General features: G+C 50.6%; 1 protein-coding gene across 10 annotated transcripts in view; it reads right to left on the bottom strand.

Moving 5' to 3' along the window:
- Nucleotides 1-12,428, bottom strand: part of POSH (Plenty of SH3s) — a 245,347-nt gene that overhangs the window by 94,890 nt on the left and 138,029 nt on the right. For all 10 annotated transcript variants that reach the window (XM_045750320.2, XM_045750322.2, XM_069302999.1 and 7 more), the window contains one exon: nucleotides 1,261-1,363. In XM_045750320.2, the coding sequence (XP_045606276.1) occupies nucleotides 1,261-1,363 (103 nt within the window). The remainder of the gene's footprint in view (nucleotides 1-1,260; nucleotides 1,364-12,428) is intronic.

The following is a 12,428-nucleotide window of genomic DNA, read 5'->3' as shown; positions in this document are numbered from 1 at the left end:
GGATTTTGAAGTATTCAGGGTCGATCAGCTGTGGTGAGAGCCAAGTGGAGTCCAGAGGGTTGTGTATCGTTGCGGCTTCTATGGCCTAGTCTTGGAGATCTGGCAGTCCATTTTGTTTGTATTTGTCATTGTAGAGCTGTGTGTTGACTGCTCTGGTCCTGAAACATGCATCCTCTTCACCGTTTGCCAAGCCTATGTAGGTTCTTCCAATCTGTTCGGTGGTCAAAGGATGGGATGTACATAGTTGTTGTAGGTGGATCTGGGTTGGGAGGTGCTTCTTTGCCCAGTATAGGGTTTATGGTTTTGATTCCTGGTTGATCTGTCTCAATTTGGGCCATACACTTGGAGCTGTAACTGATGAAGGTTGCTTCGGCTGGGCTGCCAGTGTAAGAGTTGCTGATGTCTCTTGATCTGGTGCTGTTGTTAGTGTCTCTTGGGTGACTGGGGCTGCTTGCCCTGTTGGTGGGCTGGCTGCCAAAGCTGCTGCTGCTTTTGCTGTTGCTGCTATTGTTGTTGGGAGATGATTGGTTTGTATTGCAAGGATCTATGAAGCCTGGAGTAGGTCCACTGGTACTGACATTTCGGGTGGACCATTTGCTGAGAGCAGTCTGTTGAGTATAGACACATACTTGGAGATGTCCGCGCCTGCCAGTTTCTCAGCAAGATGAACCAATAGAGTTCCAGGATAAATTTCCAGAAAGGGAGAGATATTTGGACATGTTTCCTTTCATCTTATGCCTCTGTTCACCTAACAGGAAATAAATACCTGGAAGTAGGTCAACTATTAAGGGTTGCATCCTGTTAAAGACCAGTTATTAGCCAAGGGGCACCTTGATGAGCCTTTCAGGCTTTGTCCCCAATAATGAGACATTATACAAACACCCACATGACTTAATAATGGTCCATGATGGACCAAAATGCCAATGTTTCTTCATCCTTTGATATGTGGTTTGGTCAACATATCTTCAGCTGCGTTATTGTGACTCATCGTCTGTATACAAACACCCATCAATCATTTTTACAGTACAGTATGTACATTATAACAAAGGTCTTCTCTCACCACTCATATGTTTATTTTTGTTCAAATTCCTCAAATGTTCATATTCCTTAGATGAAAAACATTAAAAGTACTAAACTCCCCAAATTAATATTTTCAACAAAAACTTGCAAGACAATCTTTAAGTGCCAATTCTTTGAAAAGAATAAAAAGAAACTGTTAATATTTTCATGGCATACATAATAAGGCACTTTTTAACATACCTTATCAGATTTTGAAGACGGGGAGTTACCAGTAGCAACGGAGCTATTCTCACCAAGAGCAATATTTGGCGGAGGTGAGACAGCATTGCTTATTCCACTTGATCTGTAAATTTCAAAGTTTTTGTCATGCTTTACATCTAAACCAAAATCACCAAATATTTACCAATTACTTTAGAACTATCAACCCAGTAACTAACTCTCACTCACACACACACACGCACTGGTGACGCAGTGCTAACACTCACCCCGTGCTTCGCGAGCAATTTGTCCAGCTTCGAGTCTTGGCCAGGGAAGATTGACTAGGCGCCAGTTCTTAACTGTTCGCCTCTGTTCACCCAATAGTATTTTGGAAAAGTCATGGTCAGTGTCTGGGGTCACCCGCTGGGATCACGATGTTCCTCAGGTCGACACCATTTAATTTATTTTGATTGAAAAGGTGACACCCCTAGTGTTAACACCTGCATTAAAGGAGCTCCAGCATATTTCAACAATCCTAAGTATTGTAGTACAGGTTGATGATAGTGTGTGGTGTCCCAGGGAACATAAAGGTGTAGTGATTTTGAAAAATAGGTGAGATAACAGGAATGTGCCAAGGGAAGTGAAAAAATTGGATGAGAAAAAGTTGCCCTAGTGTTTCCAGGGCAGACAAGAACATTCAAGATGGCCATCGGCAAGAGGAAAAACAAAACAGAGCTTGATTGTGGGTGATTCAATGAAGAAAGCATTGATATTAGCAGTCTACACAATAAGTTGGCAAAATTAGATACTATAGTGAGCTCTCATGTAGAAATAATCAGTAAATTGAAAGAACGTAATGACCATTTAAATAGCAAAGTTGTATGTCTTGAGGATTTAGTGAAAGATTTGTGCAAGGACAAGAATCAATTGGAAACAAATTGCAAAGCCATGGAAGAGGAAAATAAACTCTTAAAAATTGCTTTGCAATCAGTTAAAGCAAATTTAAACATAAATTACTACAATAGGTTAGGTAAGGAACTTCAACAAGAGAAACAGCTTTTGTCAGCACAGATGGGGGAAGTTACACAGGGAATAGAACAGTGCAAGAAGGATATGCAACTCACCAATGCACAAGTGGCCAAGGAGAAGGAAAAAATAGAAGAAGCAGTATGGGAAGCCAAACACTGAAGCAACAAGGATAAAACAAACATTAGGCTGGAAGTCGGAAAGGAATTGGCATTTAACCCGAAGTTGGTGCAAAACACAGTTGATCGGAGTAAGTCCCTGAAAATTTTTGGTTGCAAAGAAAAGGAAATAACATCTAGGTTAGAAAAAGCTGTAGAAAAAGCGAAAGTAGTAGATAAAATTGTTGACCTCGTGGAAGGTCTTACTACCATAGAGAATGTCTGCGACTACAGGAGATTAGGCAGGTGCGTAAAAGGGAAAGAGGGACCTTTGAGGATCACCTTAAACGGTGCCAAACAGATGGAAGAAGTACTAAGGAATGCTAGAAAACTACAAAGTGATGAGGATGGGAAAATGTGGTCATTAAGACGAGATCTTTCAAAAGAAACAACAATCAGAGAGAGAGAAGCTGAAACTAAACCTTGTAGAGGCAAAACGTCTAAATGAGAGCAGAAACGAAGAAGAAATAAATTCTTTTTTCTACAAAGTGATAGAGGTAAGCAGGCCAGTAAAATGGTACAAAAAAGGCAAACCAACAAAATTGCTAGAGAGGGGAGGGGGGGGGGGAAGTGAAGAATAAGGAGAGGGGAACATGTTCCTGAAAACAATATACACCAATGTAGATGGAGTGAGATCGAAGATACTGGAGTTAAGTGATGTAATACAGCTGCAGACACCAGACATTGTTGCACTCATGGAGACAAAACTTGAAGATGTTATTTTAAATGAGGTCATATTCCCAAGGGGCTACTCAATTTGGAGACGGAACAGAAAAATTCGGAAAGGCGGTGGTGTTGCTATGCTGGTGAAAGAACACCTAAAGGTAAATGAAATAATGACTGCCAATCCAAGAGAAGTTGACGTAATAGCACTAGAGATCTGCCATGAGGATGATAAACTAATGATCATAAATGTATATAGTCCACCGCCAAGCAACACATGGTCAAAGGAGGAGCTAGATAGTAAACAAGAGGGTCTTATAACAATAATGAGAGATTATAGCAAGAGCGGATAAAGATAGATCAAGACTGTTGACAGTCAGTGACTTCAACTTGAAATCCATAGACTGGGAAGCATATGAAGTTTGAACAGAGGATTTTTGGACCTGTAGATTTGTGGAACTCATCCTGGAAACATTCTTGTATCAACATGTTAAACAAGCTACAAGGATGAGGGAAGGGGACGTTCCCTTCATGCTAGATTTGATATTTACCAAGAAGGAGGAAGAGATATTTGACATTCAGTACCTTCCTCCCTTGGATAAAAGTGACCATGTCTTTTTGGGAATAAAGTATGCAATGCGTTATAATCTGGAAGAAAATAAGGAGGTTGAGGAAGTTGAAAAACCTGACTTCAGGAGAGTACATTATGGCGACCTTAGAAATTTTTTTAGTGAGTATAATTGAACAGACTTGTTGCTAGGGAAGGATGTGAATGTATGTCAAGTTTTGTGAAATATATGATAAAGGTACAAAAAAATTTATACCAAAGCAAAGATGCAGAACTAGGAAACAGGATTGGTTCAACAGGAATTGCGAGAGGGCCAGAAACCAAAAGACACAAAAAACCAGCGTTGAATGTAATGAAACGCCATTTTCTGGGTGAGTCCCGGAGGCTCCCCGGAGCTATCCCAGGCTGATATGCTAATGTCAGACTTTGGCATCAGTCATGTGTATGGAGTTCTTAGGCCTACCGGGGACCACGGCCAGAACCGGGCCCCCTCAGAGAGGCAAGGGGAGCAATGGCCTATAGAAGCCCCCGTGTAGTTGGAAGCATTCTATGTCTGCCATCGACCGGAACAGGCACCCAGAAAGGTAAGCGCCCCAAAACAAACCCCTATTCTGGTTAAAATTGCTACCTAAAACCGAACTAGTGGATAGAACTCCCCAACCGAAAACAAGCAAACTAGTGTGACGTCACACACTGCCGCGCCGCTGTCTGCGCAGCTCCCCCCTCCCCGGGAGGGGGAAGGGGGAGCCCCAGACCCCCCGCGCCGGCTACCCACACCTCAGTTCTTGAGGCTGGATGTCAAAAACGCGAAAAACCGCCGACCGGAGGGAGGGAGGGATGCCGGGGAGCCTCCGGGACTCACCCAGAAAATGGCGTTTCATTACATTCAACGCTGGTTTTCTGGGGGGAGCCCCGTCGGCTCCCCGGAGCTAACTACCCACAGACAGAAAAAGAGGGACTTACCCGGGAGGCGGTCGTCGCTCACCCCTCAACTCGAAGCCGAGACAACTGGCCGCAACCGCCGACCCAAAGCAACACAGGCCCGACGAGGCCCAGGGATATTCACAAGGTAACGAGCAGCCAGGACCCTGTTCGACCGCCAAAATCCCCGCGCCCGAATATCAGACCAAGACATATTCCCAAAGACGGCAGCAAGAGCCGCGAACTTACGAACGTCATGGGCACGGGGATAGACCGCAGGCTGGCTGGACCTAATAACCCTGCGGACGACCTGAGAGACCCGAACCCGCGAACAGGGAAGAAGGGAAACCGGATCAACCCACAGCGCGTCCCCGGACACAGAAGCTGTGGCGCACAAATAACGGCGAAGCGCCGCAACCGGACACAAAACATGATGCACCCCCGGCCTGACCAACCAAGCATCAACCACCCATGGACCCCTCCGAAACGCAGCAGTCTCATTCTTTGCCAGAAAAGAAGGAGACGGCTGCAAACGAACAAAACTATCACCACGACCAAAAGAGCAGAAACCCCTGCGCCGGAGGAGAGCATGAAGCTCCCCTACCCGACCCCCAGAGGATAAAGCCAACAAGAAAAGGGCCTTGGAAAAACAATCCTGGACCGAAGGGGCCACAACGAAACGAGGAGATGAAAGGAAAGCGAGCACTCTGTCCAAAGACCAGGACGGCTCAGGCGACGCATGAGCAGGCCGGAGGTGAAACAATGCACGAGACAGCTTGCGAAACGGCGCAGACGTAACATCGATACCGAAAGCAAGCTGAAGCAGCTCCGCCAGCGCCGCACGATACGAAGCGACAGTGTTAGGCATAAGATGACGGTCCTGAAACAACCACGAGAGGAAGGACAAGACCACCCGAACAGACAAGGAGCTAACACGACGAAGACGCAAAAAGAAACGGAAGGACCGCCAGGAAACTTCATACTGCCGCCGAGAAGAAGCCCTCAGGTGGGACACCAACAAGGAGGCCACCTGATCACCATAGAGATGATGATAGACTCGAGTCAAAAAAACCATACGCGAAGACTCGAGGAGAAGATCGAACCAGCTACATGACATACTGGCCCGATCTGCTGAAAGAGGCGGAGCCGCGGGAAAACCCTCGGGTTCGGACACCGAGCAACCAGCGCCTGAAACCAAGGCTGCGCCGGCCACCAAGGGGCCAGAAGGACAACTCTCCCCCGGTAAGTCTCTAAGCGAGTCAGGACCTGGAGCAACAGCCGAACCGGGGGAAAGAGGTACAGGAACCCCCACCTCGACCAGTCTAGCCGAAAGGCATCGACCCCGACGGCCTCGCAATCGGGGAAGGGCGCCGCATAAACGGGAAGACGCCGCAACCACGCCGACGCGAAGAGGTCCACCTCGGGGCGCCCGAACGTCTGGCAAAGCCAACGGAAGGACTCGTCGTCGACCGTCCACTCCGTGGAGAGGGGAACGAAGCGAGACAGGGCGTCGGCCAAGACGTTGGACACGCCCCGTACGTGAACCGCCAGGAGAGCCAAACCCCGAGAACTCAGCAGACGAGTCACCCGAAGCGACCAACCCCAAAGAGACAAGGACCGCATCGAACCCCCTCGGTTCAGGCAATGAACCACCGGAGAGCAGTCCGAATGGAGCCGAATCGTCGATCCGCGGGCCACCCGAATCCTCCCCAGAGCAAACCACACTGCCGCGAACTCCCGCACCGTACTGTGAGCTCGACGGAAGGACGGATCCCAACGCCCCTGGCCGGCCTGGTGAGCACTGGTCACAAAACCCCAGCCGAGAGACGACGCATCCGTGTACACATCGAGCGAGGGCTCGGGTAGGCGCCAAGGCACTGAACCCCGAAAAACCCGAAGAGGAAGCCGGTGACGCAGCAACCGACGCAAGTCCCCCGGGGGTCGAACTCTGCGATCGCGAGAGAGGCGGAAGGGGGAACCCCGAAGGAACCAGAACAGCCGTCGAAGCCAAACCCGACCCGGCGGGTAGACCACCATCGCGAAGTTCAGGCTCCCGCACAGCCCCTCGAGCAACCGCCGGGTGACCCGAGGGCCCTCCAGAAACAGACGAAGGCGGGACCGCAGCCGCAGGAGAGACTCCGGAGGGAGAGACAAGGAGGCGGTTCGAGAGTCCCACACGAGACCCAGCCAAGTCCGAACCTGAGAGGGAACCAGATGGGACTTCCTCCAGTTCACCAAGAACCCGAACCCGGCGAGCTGGGAAAGAACCAAATCCCTGGCTAGCAAGCAAGCTGACTGGCTGGGAGCCCAAACCAGCCAGTCGTCGAGGTAGGCCAACACCCGAACACCTAGGAGACGCAAACGAGCCACCACAACCCGTGTAAGGCGTGTGAACACGCGAGGTGCCAGGTTCAACCCGAACGGGAGACAACGAAAGCGGTAACTCAGACGCCCCACTACAAAACCGAGCCAGTCCCTGAACCGCGGATGAATCGGGACATGCCAATAAGCGTCCCGGAGGTCCAGGGACACCATCCAAGCTCCCGGCTCCAAGAGGAGCCGAACCTGAGACAGCGTAGTCATCCGAAAGGAGGGGCAATAAACCCAGGGGTTCAGACGGGACAAGTCCAGAATGAACCGCAGGTCCGCGCAGTCCCGTTTCGGAACCGGAAACAGACGGGAAACCCATCTGAGGGACGACGTCGTTTCGACGACGCCCAAGCGCACCCACTCCAAGACGACTCGACAGAGCACAGGGGAAGAAGCCTGCCCTGCCAGCCCCGACCCCCCAAAGGGGGGAGGGGCCACCCAACGCCACCGCAGGCCGCGAGACACGACCCGAAAGGCCCACGAATCGTGGGACCAGGCGCGAGCGAACAGCGCAAGCCGCCCCCCCATCGCCCCGTCAAAGGGGCAAACCGCGAAAGGGCCGGCGACCCTTACGAGACCCAGAACCCCGCACAGCGCGAACACCGCGCCGACCAGACGAGGGAGGGTCCGCAGGAGGAGCCAACCCCAAACCTGACACCAGAGGCCTACCACGACGAGAGGAACCCCGAGCCCTGGCACGACCTTTCCGGGAAGACCCACCCCGGGACCCCCGGAAAACCAACAAGTCCGACATCGGACGACAAGCCGCCGACGCAGCCTGAATAAACTGCGCCACGGCCGACTCCCCAAACAGGAGAGGACAAAAAGGTGAAGAACGCCTAAGAGCCAGAGCCCAAGCAGATTCCACGGAGGAACCCAGCACCGCCTGCCGACACGCGAGACGGGAAGCATAGAACAGGGAAACCGCATCCCGCAAAATCGGCGTGAACAGCTTCAACAAGGCAGCCGACGAACGCGCAGACGAGGACAAGGTGCCGGACCCCGGGACGGACCCAAGCGTCCCCACATCCTCCACGAGCCAATCCGAAGACAGCTCCAGGAGGGAAAAGAACCGCAAGGCCGAACACAAAAGGCCCCGAGCGCGCAAGTCCTCCGCCACGAGCGCCGCCGAAAGGGAGGGAACCTGCACATGGAGCTGAATAACGCCCACATCGCGGGGAAGGGCAGGGGCAAACAAGCACACATTCAGGTACTCAAGATCACCCCCCAGGAAAACCTGAAGCACCGTGGAAGCTTCCCGCCACTCCAGCGTGCGGGAACGACAGAAGGAATGCCAGGAATCCAGACCAAACAAGGGGCAGTCTGCTAGCCAGGACGACTCCGGAACCTCGTAACGGAGCCAGAAAGGGAACGAAGTCCCAAACCTGAACGTGGACGGATCCATTTCCAAGGCATAATCCGGGTCACGCAGGAGGTAAGCTGCAAAGGCCGCTCGCACCACACCAGGTTGGATGCGATAAGCCGAAAACCTCCAGAAGGACGGAACCGACGTACCCGGGGGAACACGGAACCGTACCCGGGGAGGGGCCGATACCAAATCCAACTCGTACGCAGAGGGGGGGAAAGAAAACCCCACTCCTTGTAACAATAAGCCCCGCTCAGTGGGAAGAAAAACCCAGGCGGGGTCCAGCGGGGCCCAAGGCCCCCAAGTCAGCCCCTCCCCAGCCTCGAGGTCCGTCACCACAGGACCCGAGGCCGAGTCCTCTCCCCAAGCCCCGACCCCACAAGACAAGGACGGAGCAGCCGGAAAAGCTGGAGGAAGGGGGGGCCCACTGGTCAGACCCTGAAGCTTCGGCCGGGAGACAAGACTCGAATGCCTCTGCCGCCCCCCCCCGGAAGGGGCAACCCCCGAAGCTGCCCGAGTCTCGAGATCAAGTAACCCCTGCTCCGACCCCGAAACCCTCAGACGCTTCGGGGCCGGAAGCAGGGGCGGGGGACCAGAACGAACAGAAGGGGAAGGACGAGGAGGTGCGGACTGAACCAGGATCGAAGCGACCCCCACCCCCAAGTCCGGGTCTCGAAAAGCAAAGCGGGGCAGCCCCGGGGCATCCGGGGAAGCAACCAACCGAGCGCGTTGCAACAGACGAAACCTAGACTGCAACGCCCGTGCCGCCTGTACCCGAATAGAATCATCAGAGGATTGGGTAAATTGAGTCACAAGCAAGCAGCAACACTCACAGGACTCAGGGTCGAAAGTATCACCGACCCAACAGGCAGCGTGGCAGAGGCAAAAACAATGAGGGTCACCCTGAGACAAGGGGACCGAGCAACCCTCAAACTCGCACACAGCGAGTGGGGACTCCGGGGTCACATCCATCGGACCCACGCGCCCCCTAGGGGATTCCCAGGGTCCTGAGCGTTTACTTTAAGAGGACTCGCGCTCAGGTAGTCCCAGGCAGGGTACCGCAAACCGGCGCCCAAAACTACCAAGCAAACTTCTAAAGCTGAACCCCAGGGACGTGTACACTCACGGGGACCTAGCAGGGGGCGCCACCGAGGAGAACAGTGGAAGGGCAAACAAACTGAATAAAATGACAGAACCCCCCACCAGGCAAAAACAAAAAGAAAAACAAAACCCCGCAAGAGGACAGCGAACCCCAAGGAACAGAGCCGGCCGCGATGTCGGGAAATACAAGCTGAGCAGCACCCTGCGCCCCTACCAGTGCAAACTGCCTCTTACCTGCCGGTAACAAGGGAGAACAGAACACCCAAGAGCCCAACAGGCGGCCGAAAAACCGAAAGGTAAAACGGACCAGCAGAGGCAGACCCTGAGGAGCCTGTGGAAGGTGGCCCCAAGCCCCAAGGACAGTACTTACAGGGCACCTAGGGAAGGCAGCCCTAGGCGCATGCAGCCCGAGTACTGAAGATAACTCCTGGCTCTCGCACCCACAAAACTAACACCACACGCAAAGCACAGTGCAGTAGCGACACCGGAGCCAGAGCACACGACCATCGCCTATAGCATCAGCCTCAAGAACTGAGGTGTGGGTAGCCGGCGCGGGGGGTCTGGGGCTCCCCCTTCCCCCTCCCGGGGAGGGGGTGCTGCGCAGACAGCGGCGCGGCAGTGTGTGACGTCACACTAGTTTGCTTGTTTTCGGTTGGGGAGTTCTATCCACTAGTTCGGTTTTAGGTAGCAATTTTAACCAGAATAGGGGTTTGTTTTGGGGCGCTTACCTTTCTGGGTGCCTGTTCCGGTCGATGGCAGACATAGAATGCTTCCAACTACACGGGGGCTTCTATAGGCCATTGCTCCCCTTGCCTCTCTGAGGGGGCCCGGTTCTGGCCGTGGTCCCCGGTAGGCCTAAGAACTCCATACACATGACTGATGCCAAAGTCTGACATTAGCATATCAGCCTGGGATAGCTCCGGGGAGCCGACGGGGCTCCCCCCAGAAATGGAATCAATACAGGAAGAGGCCAAACCCTCAAACATACCAGCGATACAAAGATGCGAGAAACAACTACACGACAGTGAGGAGAGAGGCAGAAAGAAATTTTGAAAAAGGGATTGCAGACAAATGTAAAACAGAACCATGTCTATTCTATAAATTCATAAACAACAAATTGCAGGTGAAGGACAATATTCAGAGGTTGAAAATGGGAAATAGATTCACGGAAAATGAAAAGGAAATGTGTGAAACATTAAACGTAAAGTTCCAAAGTGTGTTTGTACAAAATGAAATCTTCAAGGAACCAGACACAATAAGAATGCCAGAGAACAACATAGAGCACATAGAGGTGTCTAGAGACAAAGTGGAAAAAATGTTCAAGGAGCTAAGTAAGAACAAAGCAGTTGGTCCAGATGGAGTTTCAGCATGGGTTCTGAGAGAATGTGCACCTAAGCTAAGCATTCCACTTCAACTGATTTTTCAGACATCCCTGTGTACAGGAGTTGTAGCTGATGTGTGGAAAAAGGCTAACATAGTTCCAATCTACAAAAGTGGCAGCAGGGAAGACCCCCTCAATTATAGAACTGTATCATTGACAAATTTAATAGTCAAAATATTGGAAAAAGTAATTAAAACTAAATGGGTAGAACACCTCGAGAAAAACGATATAATATCAGACAGACAGTATGGTTTTCGACCCGGAAGATCCTGTGTAACAAACTTACTCAGTTTCTATGATCGAGCCTCAGAGATTTTACAGGAAAGAGATGGTTGTGTTGACTGCATCTATCTGGACCTAAAAAAAAGGCTTTCGACAGAGTTCCACATAAGAGGTTGTTCTGGAAACTGGAACATACATTTCGAACCCCCACCACAGAATTACGAGTCCTGCGCGCTATCTACTAGGCTACCAGGCTTCCCCCGTATTACAGTGTGGGATCCCATGCTCACTTGGAAAGACTGTACAAGGGGTGACAAGTAAGCTTGTAACATGGATGAAAAATTTACTAACTGACAGAAAAATGAGGGCTGTAATCAGAGGCAATGTATCTGACTGGAGAAATGTCACAAGTGGAGTACCACAGGGTTCAGTTCTTGCACCTGTAACGTTCATTGTCTACATAAACGATCTACCAGTTGGATTACAGAATTATATGAACATGTTTGCTGATGATGCTAAGATAATAGGGAAGATAAGATACCTAGATGATTGTCATGCACTTCAAGAAGACCTGGACAAAATAAGTGTATGGAGCAACACTTGGCAAATGGAATTTAATGTGAATAAATGAAATGTTATGGAATGTGGAATTGGAGAGCATAGACCCCAAAAACCTATAAATTATGTGAGAAATCTTTAAAGAATTCTGACAAAGAAAGGGATCTAGGGGTGGTTCTAGATAGAAAGCTGTCACCTGAGGACCACATTAAGAACATTGTGTGAGGAGCCTATGCTACACTTTCTAACTTCAGTTTTGCTTTTAAGTACATGGATGGAGAAATACTAAAGAAATTGTTCACGACTTTTGTTAGACCAAAGCTAGACCAAAGCTTTGGTCTTTGGTCTTTTGTTAGACCAAAGATCTAGGAGTTGATATCACACCAAACCTGTCTCCTGAAGCCCACATAAAAAGAATAACATCTGTGGAATATGCAAGGCTGGCTAACATCAGAATTCCCTTCAGGAACCTGTGTAAGGAATCATTCAGAATCTTGTACACCACATGTGTAAGACCAATCCTGGAGTATGGGGCCCCCCAGCATGGAGACTGTACCTTGTAAAGCACAGGACAAAGCTGGAATAAGTTCAGAGGTATGCCACTAGGCTAGTCCCAGAACTAAGAGGCATGAGTTATGAGGAAAGGCTGTGTGAAATGCACCTCACGACACTGGAAGACAGAAGAGTAAGGGAAGACCTGATCATTACCTACAAAATTCTCAGAGGAATTGACAGGGTAGATAAAGATAAACTGTTTAACACGGGTGGTATGTGAACAAGAGGACACAGGTGGAAACTGAGTACTCAAATGAGCCACAGGGATGTTAGGCAGTGATGTGGTGGAGGCAAACTCCATACACTGTTTCAAATGTAGAT

This window comes from Procambarus clarkii, chromosome 49 (assembly GCF_040958095.1).
Source record: "Procambarus clarkii isolate CNS0578487 chromosome 49, FALCON_Pclarkii_2.0, whole genome shotgun sequence".
Classification (NCBI taxonomy): Eukaryota; Metazoa; Arthropoda; class Malacostraca; order Decapoda; family Cambaridae; genus Procambarus; species Procambarus clarkii.
Note: the sequence above shows the minus strand (reverse complement) of the source record. Positions and strands in the feature narration are given on the sequence as shown.